Source organism: Aedes aegypti, chromosome 3 (genome assembly GCF_002204515.2).
Source record: "Aedes aegypti strain LVP_AGWG chromosome 3, AaegL5.0 Primary Assembly, whole genome shotgun sequence".
Classification (NCBI taxonomy): Eukaryota; Metazoa; Arthropoda; class Insecta; order Diptera; family Culicidae; genus Aedes; species Aedes aegypti.
The window spans coordinates 192,450,447-192,473,342 of NC_035109.1; the positions used below are offsets into that span (position 1 = coordinate 192,450,447).

Below are 22,896 nucleotides of genomic sequence, written 5' to 3' on the forward strand. Positions count from 1 at the left end.
TGCAACAGCGAGCGGGTACAGGCACATTTTCTCGACCGTGTCCGTACAAAATACACAATCTTCAACATTCGATATACCGACGGTTCCAAGTCTCTTGGAAAAGTTGGAATCGGTTGGTGTGGAGTCGGAGTCTGGGAACAGAGGAGTCTTCCAGAGCAGTGTTCCGTTTTCACGGCAGAGGCAGCAGCCATCTTACAGGCCATAACACACCAACAAGACATAATTGGTCCGGTTTTGATAGCCACCGATTCGGCGAGTGTCATTCTGGCCACCCAATCGGAGAACAATCGCCACCCTTGGATCCAAGCAATCCAAAATGCATTGGATACACACCCAAACACCACTCTAATGTGGATACCCGGCCACTGCGGTATCGCCGGGAATGAGAATGCAGACCGATGCGCCAACTCCGGTAGGGATAGCACACCCCTGACTAACAAGGTACCGTGTGCGGACATCAAGTTATGGCTGAAGAAAAAGACGGAGGAAGCTTGGAGCAAACAATGGCACCTAGAACGATCTTTTTTCACCAGGAAAATCAAATGTTGCACCGAACACTGGGAAGACCGTAAAGATAGAAGAGAACAAATTGTGCTTTCCCGCCTTCGAACAGGACACACTAGAGTCTCCCATGATATGGGCGAAGGACGCAATTTCCGAAAACTTTGCGGAACATGCCAAGAACATAATTCCGTCGAACATTTCCTAAATAATTGTCCAACACTGGAACACATCCGACAAATGTATGGATTGGGAAGCGTCCAATCAACCTTGCAGCACGACCGTGCCAGTGAAATTGTCTTAATTAGTTTCCTTAAGGACGCTAAACTTTACAACAATATCTGATCATCCGTGGCAAAGTAGGCTTGGCATCCGGAACCGCACTCAGGTTGTAAGACCCTCTCCATCGAAACAGACACTCGCATGACACCCATGATACCGAAGAGCAGGAGAGCAATAGTGGAAACATCGGACATGAATCTGTTGACCTAATTGAGCGTAAAAGAATCATCTCTAAAAATTGCACGAAACACCCCGCCTCCAACTTTAAAGGAACGGCGGTTATCCACTCTGGGCTCCCCGAGCACCGTAACTCGGGTGGTAAGTCCCACGTCTGTGGCCGTGTTTTAAAAGCTAATCTGAGCGAATCAACCGGGGAATTACCTGTATCGCGTTCCCCTCTACCGACGACCGCTGGTTCAGTCCTAAAAAAGGAAAATTTAAAAAAGACAATCCAAACAAAGCTACAGCATTAGGACTTACCTGGACTGCTGTTACCTCCCCAATCTGCCTAAGGACAGGGATTGGCAGCCTCCGACCCCTAGGGTGATACGCCCCCGGAGCAACCTTTCTCAGTCCCGTGCGTACCGCTGCTACTTTCAACGAAGTTGGTCGGTACCTCTACGCGGCCTCTTTTACCCGAACAAACCAAGGTGCTAGGGGAACGACCGGTAGGCTCTTCGACAGAACCAGAACGATTGATTTCGATGCGGTGGTTCATCTCTCCAACAAATTTCCCGCGGCGATAATGGACCAATGCACGAGTTCACTAATTTGACGTTTGAGCGGTGCCAAATTCACTCGTTGCCATGGTCACGTAAATAACACGGCACCGCTAAAACGTCAGATAGTGAACTCGTGCATCGGTCCATAGTCGTCCCCCTCGAAGAGCTGCTTTCCGAATCTGCTCCCTCCATCGAACACCAGTCGCCTCCGCTGTATTTTTCCCCGGATTCTCGGCAGCCTCCATGTGGAAAACTTCTTCACTTTTCATACGGATCAAATGATTGACAGTGAAGAGAGGAAATGCTTAGATGTCAAAGTGGAACGATGGCAACGAAACATCTCAAGCTTGCACGCAACATTCAGAGGCCACCTAGTGGCAGGTAGAAGAACAAATGAACTAGAAAACCTCCACACTGAAGAAAATGTGTTTGTGATTCTTTGCTTTTATTTTAATTTGTATTGTAAAAAATTAACTCTGTAATTAAACGATAGGCGAGACCCCGTGGTTGGGCTCGAAGGTAGGCCCCTTTGGTCTAACCTTTTATTTCTTTTTTGCGAGGAGTCCGTCTGACTCTCTCTGACGAGTGAAGAACTAGCCGGATGTGTTAAAATTCACATAAATAAAGACATAAAAAAAAAAAACTTATTACTCTGCAGCATCAAAGTGTAACTACTGGGAAATCACCCATCACGCAGACAACCGCTCCAGAAGGGAACACACGTTTTCTTTTGTAATCCACTCCACTATGACTGATTGATCGGTGAGCAACTCTTTTTTACTTCATTTTGAGGGTTGTGATATGTTTTCAAAATCAAAAGAAACTTTTTTCTTCATTTTTCCTCCTCTTTCATTTTCTTCTTTTATCTTTCAACTGAAATTGATAGTACATCTTTTATACATTGGTTCTTATTTTCGTTATTGTCTTAGTATGACACAAAAATGAATATACAAGTAAGTTAGACAATTTTAAGAATAAAACATCATTACTGGAGGACTTTTCGTTCGAAATTATTTTACTGATGTTTACAGACTTGTAAGAAATATGAGTGCAATATTAGCTCTATAATGAACACATGTTAGAGATTTTACCTAATGCATATGATAATAATTATCAATCTGGGTATTTCAATGTCCATTGTTCTAATGAAATTGTTTTCAGAGCACTGGAAGCGTATAGTTACTTTTATTTTATTATCATTTTATTCAGAGCAAACACATTGTTCGTGAAGAAGTAGGTAGATGTAACAAATGCACTGGGAAATAACTATAATTATTACGTCAGTCATACGAGTCGTGGCAGTATAAAACAGAACTTATTAAAATGGCGGACAAAAAGGCAGTGTCTTATAGACCGTAAGCAAGTGCTTTTTTGACTGAATATCTGGTGTGCATTTTTTCCTAAATAGTGGGTATCGTTTGTTTAGTCACTTTGTCGATTTTCGTTTATAAATACTATAGTTATTTGGCACATAATCGTTTTGATTGGACAATCTGAGGAAACTCTAAATGAAAAGACCATACAAATGAATGATTTTCCGTTGTACATACACTAAAAGATCGACACGGTACTCGAAACGATCGAAACATTGTCCAAATGTCTACGTTGATTTCACGATAGAGTTGTCTCAGACGAGGGTACCGTTACAGCAATCGAGGAAGTTTATTCGTATCGCAGATTGTGACTACACGTGGCTCGGTTTGTAACCCTGTACAAAACTTAAACAATCGGTGGCTCAGTGCCTAGGTCTACAACTCTGTGGAATAAAGTAAGACTCGATGTGTTAGCAACTCCAATTTTGGATCCCATATTTGAAATATTTGGGTTAAAAGGATTTTGTTAGTACTAATGAAGGAGACAATTGATAACATTGATTAGATGTAATTGGCAATCGAATATATCCACAGTTACTTCAAATAATTTTGGTTCTTGAAAAGAAAAAAATAGCGCACAAGATAGTAAAACGATTCACTGTGAAGATCTTCAAGCGTATCTTAAGATCATCAGCGAGAAAAGGTATGCAGTTTCCGTTACCGTTCCACGTTCTGTCTTGGGCAGCGTTCATTTATTACGTAACGCTAAAATTGGAAATTTTTGACCCCCTCCCCCCCTCCGTAACGCTTTTTGTATGAAAAATTTAAAATTTTTGTATGAGTCGTAACGCTTGAGTTAATTCCCCTCTCCCCCTAGAGCGTTACGTAATTTGTGGATGCCGCCTTGTCGCTTTTTGCAACAAACAACAGATATTGGTGGTAGGTAGCTACAGCAAACTCTCCATTACTCGATATTGAAGGGACCATCGAGTTAGGGAGGTATCGAGTTGCAGAGCACAAACCTAGTGCAACTGCGATCCAAGAGACAATCGATAACTCGATACGGGATATCGAGTAACGGAGAGTTGACTGTATATGACAGGTTCTTCAGCTGAACCTTGCTTGACAGTGAATTGATCAACTCTTATTGTGCAGTAATGTTTTACATGAAGTCCACATGCTGATAATTAGAACGGATGATGTCATAGTCTTCCATATGAAATGGCATTAACCATTTTAAAACTGCTACCATTTTAGCCCGGAAGTTGAAAGGGATCCGGCGACCTATTTCAGTGACAGTGACATCCATGTACGCATTAGTTTACATCGGAAGATGTACATAAGGCAGTCTGACGTTTAATCACTTTTCTCTTAACACTTCAGTCGTCGCGCTGTTGTATTTTGTACAACAGTGGTGAAAAAACCTCGCTTATTGTACACAGCTTCAGCATGGTGGTTCTAACGGTAGCAAACCGCGCGACGACTAAAGGGTTAACTGTACACGAACGTTTACTGATTGTTTTCATACGGAAACAGTTTCCATATGAAAACAACAAAAACAAAATCCCATATGATCTTGTTGATGAGCGAGAGCCTTATACGAAACTGTCGTTTTCATAGAACTGTCAAAGTGCTCCGAGATCAGCTGTTTCAAACGTCTTGTGAAAAGGCCTATGCTTTGTTAAGCTGTGATTACACAGTGCGTGCAATCAAGGCTTTAGTCGCGACCATTCCACTTACACATTGACTTACAACGAACCTCGTATAAACACAGTAGCAACATCTAATGAACGTTAGTGTCAAGGGCCCATTCACAAATTTCATAACGCTTTAGGGGGTGGGTGGGTGTCCAGCCGTTGTTACGGCTCATACAAAATTTGTAAAGTATCAATACAAAAAGCGTCACGAGGGGGTGGGTGGGTGTCCAAAATTGCCAATTTAAGCGTTATGAAATATATGAACAAGCCCCAAACAGTTGTGAAAAACTTCTGACCATTTTTTTTAATGGCTGAAGTGGAAATCGAACCATGACACTATGCGCTTACTGCCTGACGGCACTAACCGCTCGGCCACGAAGCCCTCAAAATAGGATAAAACAAAAACAGTGTCGTATGAATCACCATAAACCGATTGAACTTCTATTATTTTCCTCAAGTATAATCAGAGGAGCTAAAAGTTTTTTCAACAGTTCCATAGAAAGTACTTTAAAACTTTATTTAGCATAGAAAGTGTATTTTATCATTAGTTAAAAAAGGCGCTACAATTTGGCCTTTGACTAACATGCAAAGTCCCGCGAAGTGCCTAAATACCTGACGCCTCTAATAAGAGAAATTATTGCATAATAGGTACGTTTGTCATTTAATGACAAAAAAAAACAAAACAAAGCAAAGACGAAACAACTGTCGTGCCACGATCGCATTGATTTATCGCATGTTGTAACCCGAAGGTAACATATCCCGATCTCCAACATTCTTTGGATGACTTCCGCAATAAGGGCTCATTCATTTATTTCATAACGCTGAAATTGGCCATTTTGGACACCCACCCACCCTCTTGTAACGCTTTTCGTATGAATGTCATTCAATTTTTGTATGGACCGTAACATCGTTAGGACACCCACCCACCCCCTCTAGCGTTATGAAATTTGTGAATGGGCCCTAACGTAATGATTTTATATTGTCCGTTCAACAGTAGAGAAATCTGCTATTAAACAACAATTCTATGTTATAGATGTACGATATGTTTTCGTTGAAGTCAATTAACCACGCATCCGTGTATTTACAATTTAATAACAATTTTCTCCAATAAACTTTCTAAAATATTCTACCCAACCGCTCAATATAGTTATGCGGAGGGAAATGTATAAGTTTTGATCTATTTTCGAAGCAATTTTGGACGTTTTACATATATTTTTTAGTCGATGATTATGCGCTTCGCAAGTGCTTCGTTTGCTTTGTTCATGTTTAGTTTTTGGATTCCATTTGCACTAAAATACTGCTTCATTAGTTACTTTAATAAGTCTTACTTGTTTTCGGCGGTATGTACACTTTTTTTATCATTTTCTATACAGAAAAAGACTATCTACAGTGATCTGATATTTCGTGGGCTAAATTGAAAAGTGGTGCCTAATTTTTGGAATGCTTCATAATCGAGTGTTGAGCATAGTATTGCATGTACTTATCATAAGAATCAACCACTTGCTTAGACGACATGTTTTCAGATAGGCGCCATTATAAGGCCTTGGATAGATAATATGAACGGGAGGAGGTTCTTCCACTTTGTCAAACTCAAAAGGATCATCAAAATCTGGGTACATAATGGAAGGACTGATCCATTTGGGACTTAATGAAAAATTTCAATGTAAAATACCGTTACCATTCCATTGATTTGTATGAATGCAATAAAAGAATACGACATGTTTTAATGGGAAATTTTGTTAGTGTGAAATAACCGTATGAATTGGAAAAAAATGGACAAGCTGCTCATAGAACGTACATCGTAATTTTGCCCAAACGTTGAGGTAGGTATGCCATTTTCCAAGTTCATAAAGTTTGATAAATAAACAAAAGTTTAAACTTACTCATCACAAATGTCAACATTAACCGTTCGTATAGCGAAGTTCTCCAGTGGCACGGCTCGAGCAGTGTCTGGATTTTCTATCACATAGACGCATCCATTGAAGCTCTCATTAAACCGTTCTCCTGTGAAACGACTCAGGTGAGGGGCTCCACCTGTAAAATTAACAAATACGTTCATAAGATGGCTTTAGCTTTAGTAAAACGGACAATCATACCAATATAGAGATTTCCAGGAAGATGGATTTCTTGCTTTCCTGTGGGTCGAGTTTCTCCGTGCGCCGAAAATTGATCGACTTCTAATCTATTTCGGTTGGCTTCTCGCGTGATTACGGCAATATGCTGTTCACCATCAGCCACAAATACGTCATCGTTTCGTAAAGTCGATTCTTCTCCATCCAGTCGCATTCCAAATTCTAGGTATCCTTCATGCACTGATAGAGAGATATAATCTTCTCCAGCAAAGTTGTCTCCATTCCTTTGTCCGTACCACAAGAGCATTCCATTGTTGTGCGTAGTGCTGAACATGACTGCTAGCTTAGTTCCATATTGGTCGACTCCGTCAGTGATGGCTCGTGGATTAATTTCCAAGAATCCGTCACCACTGAACTGTGATCCGATGTTAGTAGCGTAAGCGTGTTCACAATTCCTTCCAAGGAAGCCCGAATGGCATTCGCATGTATACATGGTAGGATCCTGCTTTGTTCGACAGTGCCCTCCATTCTCACATGGTCTCTGCGCTAGACAAACGTCTATGATAATGTCACAATGAGGTCCCGCGTAACCCGGTTTACATGGATCGATTTCATTATCTACGTCATTACCATGGTCGACTCCACCAGTATGTTGCTGGTGACCACAGTTATACAGATTAGCAGATTCTTTGATGTCATCAATCATATTTATAACATTTCCAGATATTTCAAGCTGAAAGGTAAATCACACATCAGTAAACATAGTATAAAAACCCTTTTATAAAAATTTACGTCGGACACGCATCCCTCGAATCCTCGATCTACTCCCACGGCACGGTTCAACAGTATCCGTTTATCGTAACCACCAACGTAGACATTCGACTTGAGAGCTATGGCGGTTGCCCTTCCCGTTTTCGGCTCATTGATCAGAGGTTCTTCATCAACCTGAAGGTATGCCAACCCACCGCGACTTCGGCCAGCCGACACTTCGTGCCAACGGTTGACTTCAATCGGCACCGTCGATCGCAACGTTACTGGTGGTATTTCTAGGATGATGAATAGAAAAATAGTGTTATAAAGTGCATATAAAGCTAGGCAATTTTCTTACTTCCAGCAACACTATAACGAAGCTCGACATGACCGTCATTGAGAGCGAGCGATATGAAGTCCCCATAAGTTTTTTCGTTTTCAGCCGCATACAACAGTACACCATCATTCAATGAGTCCGGCTTAATGCGGAATTTAGCGCTGCGCTTTGTTTGGAATTTGCTGTAAAAAGATAGGAAATTAATTTGGTAAATCTATTTCGAATCAATCTTTATTTTAGTCGATCAAACGCAACGATGTATTGCGCGTTTCGGGTGTCCTACGTTAGGCAGAAACACAAAAGGCGGAATTTCGAAAGGCAGAACTAACAAAAGGCAACTACGCATAAAAGGCGGAATATCTAAAGGCAGAACCACGAAATGTGGAATCACATAAGGCTACGAAGGAAAAATAACTGTCAATATATTTTTTTTCCGGATATCCATGTCGGGCAAGTGGTATTCGGGCTAATGTTACTTTCGGGCTATAGAGACGATATACAAATGCAAAAATGGCAACTTTTGTAAATAAGTATGGAAGTTATTGAAGCTGAGAAGTAGACTCCGTGCCAATGGGGACGTAATGCTAAGAAGCAACAAACCTGTCTAGATTCATCGAACATTTATAGCACACCTATGGCTGATAGAAATAAAAACAGGCGTGACTATTTCACCCAACATCCACCTCGTGTGGGAAAATATTTCTCAGCCATAGTGGGAGCACCGTAGTGTAATGGAGGGCATTACTCATCACCTGTGTATTAATAGGCCAATACCTATCACGGTGTGTTTCGTAGAACAAGTTTATTACAAAAAAATAGGTAAGACTGAAACTTCTCTCCAATAAAGTCTAGGTTTCTCGCGTTCATTTGCTGCTAAAACCAAAATAATCGGTCGGGGGGTCCAGAGTAATTTTTTTTGTTTGATTTCGAGAGACTTGTACATATGTTTGAATTTGCCTATCTATGTGTTTATGTACATTAGGGCGGTTCAAAATTAAAAAAAAATGTTTGAGAATTCAATCTCACATATGTTCCTTACTATCCTTACTATAAAAATAGTGTTCTGTGAAATTCGCAGCTTTCTAGGTGGTGATTTAAGGTGGCCCAAAGACAATCTAGGTTTATATGGAAATTACTATGAAGAAATTTTGAGGTATGTTCCAAACACGCTTGTACTGTAATGTAAGTACAAACTTATTATCCCATTGTAAAAGCTCATTCTTCAAACCATAATAAAGAAATTTGCTGAAGAGAGAAATTCAATTCGACAGAAAGCAGAAGAGATATTCATGAGTTTGTTTGCTATTATTTAGCTTAACCCCTCTACCGGCAGCTTCATTTTTTCAGCACAAAAATATGTTTGAATCGCGATAACTTTTTTGTTTCTCTATATTTTTCCACCATTTTTTCATAACTTTCAAAAAACTCTTCTACTTTTGGAATCTATGTCGGTATTGACCATTGGTTAACTGGTTTTAAAAATATTTCAGTGTTCCTTTGGAGACCGACACTTCCCATATAAAATTTCAATATGATGTTTTAAGAAGTTTTCAAGATCTCGTTACGGCTAGAGTGGTACCAAAAACATAAAAGCTCATTGCTCAAAAACAGTTACACCGATTTGTTTGATTTCTTCACAATAGACTTTCATCAAAGTTTAGTTTTGAAAAGCGAATAACCGAATATGAGAAAAAATCTGTAGCCATAGATAATTACGAGAGTTATGGCTATGCGTCGGTCCCCCAAGGAATTTTGGAATATCTTCGAATGTAGATGACCAATGCTCAAAACCGATACAGATTCTGAAAATAAGAGAGTTTTTTGAGAAGTTGTGAAATTTTTTTTTCAAAAAATTGAGAAACAAAAAAGTTATCGCGATTTGAATATTTTGAAAAAATGAAGCTGCCGGTAGAGGGGTTAATATGGGGTTATAGTGCTGCAAACAAGTACAAAAATCCCAAACCCATTTTAGCCTCATGATGTTAGTTTCTGATCTTTTCATAAGCACTGTGCCATTAAGAAAATAACATAAAAAATATAAGATTTGAAACTTCTCAAATACCATCCAAATTAGCGTATTTTTCAGCACCATGGGGCAAGTATATTACATGCGAAGCCCTCTACTAGTTAATTCGAATAACTGAAATTGTGTTGTTTGAAAGGCGGATAAGTCACTTTTGTATCTAGGGATCATGCACAAATTACGTCACGCTCCAAGGGGGGAGGGGGTTAAGCCATGCGTGACATGCCTTACAAAATTATCGGATGACTCATACAGAAAGTGTGAAAAAGGGGGGGAGGGGGTCGAAAATATTGAAATTTAGCGTGACATAATTTGTGTACCATCCCCTACGAGTAAAAAGAGAAATCTCGCATAATTTATGATCTCGTCCTTAAAGCCATAGCTTGTTATTACTGAGCAAACGAATGGATTTACACTTTATTTCACAATGCTACGACAAAGAGAAGATCCTTCTCTGTTTCCCAGCGGTGACAGTTTTTATTTTGGTCCGTTTATCTGCTTAATAACAACGAGCTACACACTCGGTTATCAATGGTTTTAAGGGTGAATATACATAGAAGCCAAACCTCGAATTTTCAAAAGCACAAGTCTAGAGAAGCAGACAACCGGTAACTCACTTGTCACTCGCTGGTGGCGACTAATCAATAAAATGTTCAACGCAAAAGGTTGTCAGGTTCTCAAAATACAAATCTACAAACAAGCTCTTGAAAATTCGAGGTTTGATATCGATGTATCTTCATCTATTAAAAATATTTCCTAATAACTTCTTACATCATTATGACCAATTTAAGTAAGATTTTCAAGGTTTTTCGCGGACAATAACTAAAATGACGTTTGAGACAGTTTTGCAATTATGCGTATATCATATGCAGGCTTGATAGAAACTCCTCTGCGATGCAAAGAGGAGGCGATTTTGCCGTTTTTCTGAGGAGAAAAAAATAAACTCAAAATTTTCAACACAGATCCTCAAGCGATTCGAGTGAGAGTGCAGAAAAATGCGAGGATTTTTTCAGACACTCTCTCTCTCTCTCTCTCGTTGCGATGCTCACCATCACTCACACTTCAAACGAACTCTCGAGTCTGCCGCCCGAACGGACAGTCCTCAGGGAGTTGTGAGTGCATCCTTTTTTGATGGAATTTAACTCCGCTTTTTTTTGTGCTGTATCTTCCTCGCTCATTTTTCGTTGCCTCGCTGCTTAGCATGCACACCAAAAAAATCTTAGATTTACACGTAACGTAATATTAGCCTCAATCATGCAAAGCCATTTCTGATGTATTATTCAATGATAAAACCTATAAACACATCTATTATATACAACATTGTTACCAAAATCCTTAATATTGAACGCGAAACGTCTTCTCTCGAAGAATGTTGCATGCAAAACGGCACGGTTTACATGATTTTCACGCTGAAAATTCAATCATAAATAATGCACATGGAATGACAAGCCGTCGATCCATCCATGTGCATTATTTTTGACAGAATATTCAGCGTAGAATCATGTAAACCGAGAATTCTTGTTTGCAATTTCACTTTCAAGATGTAAGAAAGCATGCAACATTGGCGAATGATGTATGAAAGATCATGAAATGTTTCAGTTTCACTCAAGTTTGCAAGCATTATCGAATGCAATGAGACAGTTTACATTAATTATCGTTGAATGTTCAGTTGCAACTCGTTTGACATGATTATCATAAAAAATTACGTGACATGTAAATTTCAGAATTTTTTGCTGTGTGTTTTGGCTCCCTCGCAAAGAGGCACTGGCATCACGCTGCTCTAGAGTATGTCACCGAACTCTGATGATGTTGAGGAGAATTATCAAGCCTGATCATATGTCATATATGCTTATTACAGCTCTTTTGAGCAAGAACAACTTTACCTTCCAAGCCAAGGTGTTCAAATGGTTTGATCTTGCAGTTTGTCCCGTATCTATGTTCAACGCAATGTGTGTCGGTACAAAAACACATATCCATGAATACTTCACACAAAATAAAAAAAAAGTTGAGTTGAGATATGAAACTATATACAAGATTCTACGCATTTCAAAAGAAGACCGCTTGGAAATTTTGAAAAAGCTTTCATGAATGGGAAACGCAAGCAGCTCAGTCCAGTTATAGTTGAGAAGCCTACTGCCATTCTACGCATATTTGTCCCGCGGTCCATAAGGTTTACATAGAACATGGGACAAGTAGGCTTAGGAGGGCAGCCTAAGTAATAATAGTTTACGGAACAAGTTGCAGAATAATGATTTTTACAGCACGAGTCGTAAATTACGACGAGTGCTGTAAAAATTGAGTTCTGCGACGAGTTACGTACAACATTTTTTTGCAATTTCGTAGAAGACCACTTGAGGGTATGAGAAATTATATCGGAATGTAGGGTAGGTGTACCAGTTATGGCCTTCACATTTTGAAAAATCTTTTATGTTTTAGCAGTAAAATAAAGGATAAATCTTGATGTTGAAACATTCAAAAATATTAAAAATGTAAAAGTTATCCAAATTTTGCATATGGCCAAATAGGGCACCACTATGGCCATAACTGGTACACTTTCCCTATTCATCATTATTTACTATTTCAAAAATAAATGTTGAACTGTTTTGAGTTGCGTAATGAGAAAGCGTTGCGTAATGAATCATTACAGCACTGGTTTCAGTTACGTAATGACTATTCCCATACTGCATACTTCAGTGCAGGAAAGTAGGCCGTTTCATGACAGATTGGCGTGATGAAAAACAGCCTATTACGATGAGAAATTGCAAAAATTAATAAGGGTAAGGGTTCATGCACAAATTATGTCACGCTCCAAGGAAAGTGGGGGAGGTGGTCAAGCTAAGTGTGACAAGCCTTATAAAATCTTCGAAGGACTTATACAAAAAACGTGACAAAGGGGGGGGGGATAAAGGTGTCAAAAAATTTGAAATATAGCGTGACATAATTTGTATACCATCCCTAATGAATAATTACGCAACGCTATCTCATTACGCAACTACTTTGAGTTGCATAATGAATCATTACACAACAATTTTTCAGAAATTGTAAAATGATGGTGCATGCATTCCGATATTATTTCTGATACCGTCAAGTGGATCTTAGAAATTGCAAAACATGTACGTAACTCGTTGCACAACTCGATTTTTACAGCACTCATCGTAATTATCCTACTCGGCATGCCTTGTAGCCTTGTAGGATAAATTTACGACTCGTGCTGTAAAAATCATCATTCTGCAACTTGTTCCGTAAACTACACAGCAAAAAATTCTGAAATTTACATGTCACGTAATTTTTTATGATAATCATGTCAAACGAGTTGCAACTGAACATTCAACGATAATTAATGTAAACTGTCTCATTGCATTCGATAATGCTTGCAAACTTGAGTGAAACTGAAACATTTCATGATCTTCCATACAACATTCGCCAATGTTGCATGCTTTCTTACATCTTGAAAGTGAAATTGCAAACAAGAATTCTCGGTTTACATGATTCTACGCTGAATATTCTGTCAAAAATAATGCACATGGATGGATCGACGGCTTGTCATTCCATGTGCATTATTTATGATTGAATTTTCAGCGTGAAAATCATGTAAACCGTGCCGTTTTGCATGCAACATTCTTCGAGAGAAGACGTTTCGCGTTCAATATTAAGGATTTTGGTAACAATGTTGTATATAATAGATGTGTTTATAGGTTTTATCATTGAATAATACATCAGAAATGGCTTTGCATGATTGAGGCTAATATTACGTTACGTGTAAATCTAAGATTTTTTTGGTGTGTATTATTAATATGTAGGGTAAGTGTTTCCTTGGTTGTGGGTGTTCCTATAGTTGTGGTAGTGCCGTTTTCACTGATTTTATTACATAAGCCACAAAACCGACACTGCCAATCGACGTATTTGCTTGTAGATACACGGAATATTAAAAAGAGCGTTCAAATTGCCTTAAAATAGATGAAATATCACTGAAATTGTTAAAACTTTTCTTACTTGTACCAATAGTTGCGGTAAAGTGTTCCTATAGTAGAGGATCCCATAAGAAACCAACGGATACCGCAGCTATAGGAACACAAATTAAAAATATACCTCAAATAAAGGAACAGTGTACCAATAGTGAAGGTATCATTTTTCACTGACATGCCGTGGATTACTACGATGAAATCATTTTTCTCATTATTTCAATGTTCGTTACTTCCCGTTACAACATTAACATGTATGTTAATTGCATCTCTTGAATTTAGGGGGTTAAATTAAGTTCAATCGTGCTTAGTGCCTCCACTATTGGCACATCTACCATTTTTTCAGATTATGCCTTATGTTATTTTCCGCTTTATGCTACACTTCTAAGGCAGCCTGCCTATTGAGTTTCTGCCTTTTGTGTTTCCGCCTTTCGTGTTTTGTTAGAATTCCGACACAGTTGGTATATGATGGTCAACAATTTTCAGCTTTAAGCTAGATTATTTTGAGAACAATGATTTCAATTCCTTTCCGAGGGAAGACGTTACTTTAACCTTAATTTTAAGAGGGGATGGGATTCGATCCGAGCTTAACGGCATAAGCGACGTTTGTTATAATCACTACACCAGGTCCATTCACCATATCTTGAATAAGATCCGGTAGAGAAACTTGCAAAATGATTTTTTTTCCACCAGTGAAAAAGTAGCTGTTGTAGAAAATGTCATTGTTTTTCGGTGATAAAAATAAGGATTGCTATAGAAAAGGTCATATTTTCCGATACGTTCCTATGTTTAACGAGACCATCAATGGAGTGTACCCTGAAGTGTATCAAATAAAGATAATCAAAAATCAAAAATTATCACGCTAAATTGAGACTTTATCGACCGCTTCCTCCCCCCTTTGTCACGTTTTTGAATTAGACCTTTCATAAATTTAGTAAGGCTTGTCACGCTGTGCCTGACCAACTGAGAGTGACATTATTGGTGCATGACCCCTAAATAATTACAACAAATAATAGTAACTTACTCGTAAGCCGCATAGCTACCGTCTTTGAACGCCAGTGTATCGTCGGCGTAATGTTCGGTGTACTGACACCGATCACCAGTCTTGTGGATTGGACAGTAGCATTCAGCGCCAGTTTCCGTCTCTTCGCAGCGACCTATTCCGCAAGTGCTCGGCATACACTTCTGGCCCTCGATGCTGCAATCCTTTCCAGTGAAGCCCTCTTGGCACACGCACGAATATCCTACTGTGGTTTGCGTTTCCAAGCAAATCCCCGCATTCAAACATGGATCATCAGCGCACGATTCACATGAAGTCGTTCCTTCGTTCATGATGGCCTCCTGGTGCAGTTGGATTTCTCGTCCGTTGATTACCAACCTACTGATGCACCCTACGAAACCTTCCTTATGTTCTACAGCGGACGCAGGAAGGGCGCCAAAGTTTGGAACACCTCCAATGTACAAATTGTCGTCCAAATTCAAACCGTGGAACTTCAGTCTCTCAGGGAAGACAACAGGGCTTTGATCATCGACCAGCATAAATCCATTATTTCTAACCCGGTTCACCTTAACTGTGTGCCATTGACCCATGTGGATAGGTTTCTCCGGCTGAAGCGTTACCTGTTGTCCGTTGAAGTCAAACCTGAACTGTGGGAATCCGTTCCTCAACGATAGGGAAATATAATCTCCATTTGGTGATCGCTGTCCATTGTGCAGAATAAGGCCATTTAGTTTTTCAGGTTTGAATGAGATCTCAAAGTTAAACTTGGAGTAGGTGTTCTCGATCTTGTTGAAGGCCATGTAACTTTTCGGGGATTGTGGGAAGAAAGGAATAGCGCCACTGACTACCAACGTAGTTAGCACATCAACCGTGTGACCATTGTGGCGAGCAGTGCAAATGTATGTTCCAGCATCGGCTGCTTGGACATCTGTTAGTGTTAGAATTGGCTGTTGGAAGGAATAATGAGAATTCGTTTGAAAAGGTTTACACATTTTAGGAGAATTTCAATAACTCACGATTGTGGTGTTTTGATCAGCGTTGAACGAGCCTCGATCGCGTGACCATTGGAACGAAGTTTGATGGATATCTGTGTTGCATTGCAGCTTCACCGTTGATCCACGACTAGCATATTCCACTTTGGAACTACGCGAAGTCTCTGGCTGTCTACTTGGGCTGACTTGTAATTCAAAATCAGATATGTACTGAAGTCCATCGTCGGTACGGCAAACGCATGTGTACTTTCCTGCATCCCCTTCGGCGACATTCTGGATGATCAGTCTGTTTCCATCTTGCTGCAAGTTAAAAGAGGTATGCAATAATAGGAATGGCCTTACATCTGAATTTTATATGATTATACCCTGAAATTGTAAGGCAATGGTGTGCCACCCATCCTTTCCCATGAAACTGGAACATGAGGTCCGGCAGACGAACTGCAGTCGACGACTGCTGATTCACCTGGACTTAGATATGACACGGTAGGTTCCAATCGAAGGATTGGCAATGATTGGGGAGCTAGTGGGAATAAAGTATTGGTTAATGGAACGCTATGATACAATAAGCGGAATGTATCCCAAAATACGCTATTAATATATACTTTGATTAGTTTTATTACTGCAGTTAATAATGTTATTTTGATATCCCATAATGGTACAAAAATTATCGTAACATATATTTTTGTTAGATGTATGGTGAAGCGACCGAGATGTACAATTGGTTGTTATAGTGTGGTAGATTTTTGTATGGTTGGTGTTTGTAAAGTGTATATTAGGCCGTCCCTTATTTTTCGAAAATTCGAAATGTTATAAGTTCGTCATTGTAAAGTGCTCGTTTTGGTAAGAAAAAAATCAGGTAAAAATTTGAAGTCCGTACGTGGACGCTAAGTGGTCCCCCAACGGCCCTGGAGGTTTTTAGATGTAGATGACCCTGTGCGCAAAATCGATCTAGCTGCTCTAGTGCACGCAGCATCAGTACGAAATGCCGCCAGTAACAAACTATCCTGCGCGCGTTGATGATCAGCATAGAAGTTTGTTTTCATTGGGATGATGCAAATATTACGTAACGCAAAATTTGCCAATTTTAGACCCCTTCCCTCCCCCACGTAACATCTTTAGTATGAAAATTTTTGTATGAACCGCAACACTACGGAAGACCCCCTCCCCCCCCTGTTCCGTGACGTAATATTTGAATAATCCCTTTGTAGTTATGAGTTTTATGTCCGCGTGCAGTGTTATGAAGATATCCACAGTATAAAATATTATTTTATTCAAAATTCTAGCTGATCATCAATTTGTTACTAGTGGCTTCTCGTACTCATGTTGCGTTCACTAGAACAGCGAGTTCGATTTGGCGCACGTGGGTATCTACACCTAACACCTTTAGGGTCGTTGGGGGACCACTAAGCGTCCACATACAGACTTCAAATTTTTACCTGATTTTTTTCTTACCAAAACGAGCACTTTACAATGACGAACTTATGACATTTCGAATTTTAGAAAAATAAGGGACGGCCTAGTGTATATGATGAAAATGTATGTAGAATGACTGTGAATAGTGAAAATAGAGCTTTTCAAGCATAGTATACTATGGTCTTAAATGGAAAAGCTGTTTAGACTAAATATTGGAGCACAATTATAAGAAACGTAGAAAATATTGTTTCTTGTAATACAAATTATCACACAATCGCACACAAATCATAATTTTCTTTGTTGAAGAGATCTCTTTGTTAGCACAGCAATCCTGGAGAATGGTTGTTAACACTTAATATTAAATCACATTTCAGAGTTTATAAAATATCGTCAGGAAACTAGCACACGCAAATGCCATTAACAACTTATCTAACAAGTAGCAAATAGTTCACACATAAAGCTCAACAGAAAAGCACACAGTTGTAGTTTGGATTCATGTTTTCGTGTAGTGGTTTGTACAGAGAGAAAGTATTTGAATAAACGGAGACAAAGAAGTAGCATTTTCGTATAATCAATGGGAAAATCAGAATGTACACTCGGAAGCAGTTAAGAGCATTTTGAAAATCGATAGTTAAATTTTGAATTATGAAAACAGTATCTCAGTTTTACGTACCCTTTCTTTGGAATACTTTGTATTGCTGTTGTGAAGTGTAACTTGCTAGGTGATACCTGATTTTTTGTTCCAGATTTCAGATGCGAACATGTTTTACTATGAACTTGCCAAAGCATAAGATGAACAGATTCGGGCTACCCTTATCACAAACAGATTTCGGACGTGATTGTTTGTTGCTTATTACAGGAAAAATTGACATGGCAATCAACTCTGAAATCCACACTACTTATGGCATATTCATATTGTTATCAATGCATTTTCTTATTTTTTTGCTTTCGTGGAGATAAAGGACTGTATCGTCGTTGAGCAGCTTCAAGTTTGCAAACCAGTTTTGCATTAGTTAAGATTAAAGGTTTAATATTGAAATAAAGTTTTCCTGTGATAAGCGAAGTATGCACTTCAACAGAAAAGTAATCGCCTATCTCGATGCGTGGGAAATTTCTTGCAAGAAACGCTCAAGAAAAGCATTTTTCATTGATCGTAGTACGCAGTTGAAAAGAAATGTCAATTCAAATGGAGCTCACTGTAGGAAATTTCTTGACCATTTCTTGGGCAGAAATTTTTACTTTTTTTTGAGCGGAACAGCATACCTAGCTATAAAACCGAATTTTCTATTTTTTAATTTTCTTGCGAGTTTTTCAAAGAAGATATTCATTAAAACATGCTCGAGAGTTGCTTTTGAAACAAGAAATTTCCAACAATTTTCGTCTAAGGTAGCTCTTTCGGCACTCACCGCATCAAAAAAAGGCGCCACCGTTCATGGGACTAACAATGTGACATCATTGCTGTTCTGTCAAACGCACAAGACTATGGTGGCGTTATCTATGTGTTTCAAAGCGGTCATTTTGGTTATTTTAATGAGTCATTGTTCTTAATCATTTCGATAATTGTTTCAACCTTTTCCGCAGTTTCGAAGTTATTACTATGAATGCAAACTCAAATCAGCTCAAGTGCACAACACATTCCGTTTTGTTTTGCAACTACAATTGACTTTTTTGTTTTGAAACAGATATTCACATGTACAAATACTTTCCTTCAGGTGTTTGTGTATTACATTCATCATCATCATCATCTCTACATGTTTTAAAAAAAAAATTGCAACATTTTCTGGAAATATCCATAAAATAATTTTCTTCAATTTTAAGAGATAATTCATCCAGGAATTCCTTTTTTGCATATTATTTTAGATAGCTATGAATCTTTAGTCGACTAAAATGTAATAGAAATTCTGTAAATTCTTCGATTATTTTAAGTTTTTTGACGAATGCTTGATTATTTTTTTGTTTTTTGAAAATTGTGTCAATGCGTTTCGAACACGTTAGAAATTTTTCGAATATATGTTTATTTCTCGGTAACTTTCGAGGATTTTTCGGAGAATATTTCAACTCAAGGAAATGTTATTCGAGATTTTTTTGTTTTGTTGGCTATTATAGAGATAATCTTCCATATTCCTCCCGAACCATAAAGATTCAAATTACTAAGAAAGTTGCGAAGCTTGAAAGTGAAAAGATTTCAGTAGAATGTTTAAATTTGATTATGATGGAAACTCAAAACATTTGCTTCCTTCTTTTGACCTTACTAATTTTTTTTGCAATTTAAAATTATTGTTTTGGTAACTATTATGAAACAGTTGATAAATTTCTGAGAAGCATTCAACAACTTGAGCGAAAATTTCCTGAAAAAGTGGAGTGATAAGGTTAGAAATTTTGTTCTGAAATTTGATTTATAAACAATCAAAAAGAATAATTAATAAAATATTCAGCTAGAGGAACCCTTTGGGTCCTTTTGTCCTTTGTCGATTGTCCATCCTTCCTGAAAGCATTTATTTTGAAACTAGTTGACCCGATAAATCTTGTTTTGTCCCAAAGTATGCTGTTTGAAAATTTAAAATAAATTTCTACTAAAAAAGTGTCAGTTTCCTACCTTTGCATTCCTTAATGTTCCCTTGAAGTTATTCGACTTTTTGTACGCACTAACACGCCGGAACACTTCAAGAACCTAACTGTTAAAGAATCAGGTAGATCCGTTGACTCGTTCTCAAGTTATTTCGTGATATACAAACACTATTCCACAGACAAACAGACGTAAAAGATAGAACAATTATGAATTTAAAACATAATTACGAAACATTTATGCCGATTGCTAAAAATACTTTATTTGGTTAACCACGAACTAGATGGCAGTTTTGAGCAAACTTCAAACTCGAACAAAAGCGATGCAAGCGCCACAAGTGGCCAGTCGGCCAATTATCCAATATTAGAATTGGGCGCTATTCTGCTATGTGATGAGAATATCTAGAGTGTTACGTCTGTTTGTCTGTGACCATTCCATTTGTATTTATACATAGAATAACTGTTATTTTTCAAAAAAGATTTTTGGCTTCTCATAATTCTAGAATTTTTAAAAATATTTCAAGATTCTAAATTCTAGTGATACGTTATAGTTTGTTTATTTGAGGCTCAATCGCGTTTAACGCTTTACAGAGCCGAAATTCGTTAACGTTTGGTGTGTAAACTAGTTATAAGTAAATCCGATACCTCAGTGGTGTACAGAATATGCATTAGTGAACAAGTTAATCGATTTTCTGAATCCAGGTGAATCATAAGACGCTATTGTTTGTTGGGATCAGCAAATTTTGCAAGAAATATAATAAAACTATGTTCCTTTAACTGATACTAAGTTAAACAAAGATGAAATTCTTACTGTTTTTCAGCAAATTTTAGCCTATGGTCAAAATATTTCCCAACATCGAACTGCTCCCCGGATTTTACCGGTTATTTTGGTGTTGCCTTTGTAGTAACCGTGAAAATCCATCTTTCGAGTAAATGACAATACACTCGGAGCAGTATTGTATCACAATGCACACAACGCACATTCTTTTCACAACAATCTCGAAAAACACTTGAAATGAGTCAAAGTTTCAAAAATGTAAATTTTATCCTGCGCATCCTGTTGAATAGCCAAAAACTGCTTGAAGAGCTTTTCGAAGACGAGTATTAGGCCGCATACCACTCTGTGAGAAAAAAAAAACGTATAATTGACCCGTAACGCGGGTAGATCACCTTTTCGTGGTGCGTTACGGGGAAAGATCTACCAATTTGAACCCTAGTCTTATCTTGTTTGTCGGGCTAGGTTAATATGTTCTGGTAATTCAAGAATTCGCGGTACAAATTCCTTGTTACTGGCAACAGTTTCTGAAATTGAATCTATTTTACCTAGCAGATGGTTAAAGACTCGGAGTTGGTCAGTCCCGATACTACACTTGAAGCCAGGATAACAATCATGAGTATTAACTCAACAAGAACTGTTAAGCTTTGGTAATTCAAAGACTCACGTGAATTCGGATTACTAAACAAATATTCTAGCTTGGTTCGGTTTTGCTGCTAGCATAAAGTCCCTTTTTTCTAGTATAAACTAAAAACGAAACAAGGATGTGACTAGAGTTCCGCTGCATGGTCAAATATCAGTAGTACCGATTTGGTTCCTCACATATTTAATCGATTATGTTTGCTAAGAGGCGCGCCTTCGCTGAGATGTAAATTTCTATGAAGGGTTTAAATAGCGGGACCTTAGTCGATTTTTATCAATATCTGAGGATTCAAAACAAGAACTGTACAGAAATCGATGCTTCATCACCGTAACAACAGCGTAACAAAAATGACATTTTTGCGTGTCTCAATGATCAAATTATGTGTCTCGAGTAGATTTGGGGCTGCTGAATCTGATGCCTTTTTCAGAAATGTTCCAACACGTCACAAGCTACAGGTCGCCAAAGTTGTATAAAACACTGGTTTTATCGATGTTTACATAAAATTTAAAGTATAATTTATCAAACTTTTTTGTGATCTTATCCACCAAACATGCCATTTTGCACTTAAACTTTCATTTTAGACATAATTTGGTTGAAATCGCGCGATTAAATTTAGATTAAACCGATTTTTTCCACATGCTTGCTGTCTCCATACAAAATTCTTCGTTTCTTTTATATGGAACAATACAAAACTTTTTTGAATCATCAAAAAATAACTTATAAATAAATAAAAAAGTTTGAATTCTGGGGCAATTTAAGCAAATAAATTACCTTACAAGCTGGCAAACTTGCATGCAATATATCAAAAACTAGACGTGCTATGATATTTCTGAGAACGGCAATGGATTCAGCAACCTTTAAGTGAGTGAATAGCGGTATTTTAGAACTTGAGCCAAAACTTGTTCCGCATTGCTATCAATGGAAATGGAGTAATGCGACATGCACTATATACTAAGTATACGGGTAACGCCACAATAGATCTAAACTGAGACGAGACTCGCGAAGACGGTCTTCTTTTTCTGTGATTGCTGAGTTTTTTTTTCTTATTTCACTTTGTGTTTATACCAATTATGCGCATGCTGTTCAAACTCTCACATGAACCTCTCTGCAAAAAATGATTGAGTTTGCATCACATCGAATCATAAATAGCCGTTTGAGTGAAATTTCATGCCAGCAAACGTAGCAGACATTAGAAATAATTAATCTTCTGCTTAGATTTATCAACAACTTTGGAAAAAAACTGCTCCGCCGACTGAGGTTTTTAATAACAGTTTACTTTGAACACAATACTTTTCACATTTTCAGCCATAAAAACGGTGGGCTGCATTTGACGTTTCGTGAGAGGGGAATCTGGGCTGCATATGACGTTGATATTTTTCCTCTTCGCAAGTCTCTCTCAGGATCTATAAATACTGGTCGCAGTGGCGCATCCGAACAGAGAAAAAAAGTCCAATTTTTGAAACATTGGCAGTTGAAAATGGATATGGAAATTCCTTTGTTTTGGTTCATCGATTGATTCATGAACCGATAACAGGGATTCCAATTTTTTTCCAAATAAGTTCCCGAAGCTTTCCTTTCAGATTTGTATGCATCTCCCCATGGATTCAATGTGTTTTGCTTATGGTTAGCTTGTGTCATGATCATTATGTTCAAGTTGGTCAATTAATCGATTTGCGCAATGAGTTTGTTATGATGAAATCGATGAGCTTTGCTATCGATTTCCACATTCAAAACTTCTAAATTGTTTGTGATCAACCCATAGTGAACTAAACTGCGGTTGGACCTCGTGTCGAACAACAGTCATCATTATTCTTCCAATGAAAGGAAGCAAATTTTGAAGCTGAATGTG

General features: G+C 38.2%; 1 protein-coding gene across 6 annotated transcripts in view; it reads right to left on the bottom strand.

The window, feature by feature from the left end:
• Positions 1-2,434: 2,434 nt before the first annotated feature.
• LOC5575043 (basement membrane-specific heparan sulfate proteoglycan core protein) overlaps positions 2,435-22,896 on the bottom strand; it is a 422,529-nt gene continuing 402,067 nt past the window's right edge. For 5 of the 6 annotated variants that reach the window (XM_021849441.1, XM_021849440.1, XM_021849438.1 and 2 more), the window contains 8 exons: positions 16,017-16,171; positions 15,676-15,951; positions 14,684-15,606; positions 7,696-7,856; positions 7,380-7,633; positions 6,612-7,320; positions 6,399-6,549; positions 5,706-6,159 (listed from right to left, as the gene is read on the bottom strand). In XM_021849441.1, coding sequence (XP_021705133.1) covers positions 5,961-6,159; positions 6,399-6,549; positions 6,612-7,320; positions 7,380-7,633; positions 7,696-7,856; positions 14,684-15,606; positions 15,676-15,951; positions 16,017-16,171 — 2,828 coding nt within the window. In that variant the 3' untranslated portion in view covers positions 5,706-5,960. Of the gene's footprint in view, positions 3,262-5,705; positions 6,160-6,398; positions 6,550-6,611; positions 7,321-7,379; positions 7,634-7,695; positions 7,857-14,683; positions 15,607-15,675; positions 15,952-16,016; positions 16,172-22,896 lie in introns of those variants that run through there. The other variant, XM_021849439.1, reaches the window with a different exon arrangement.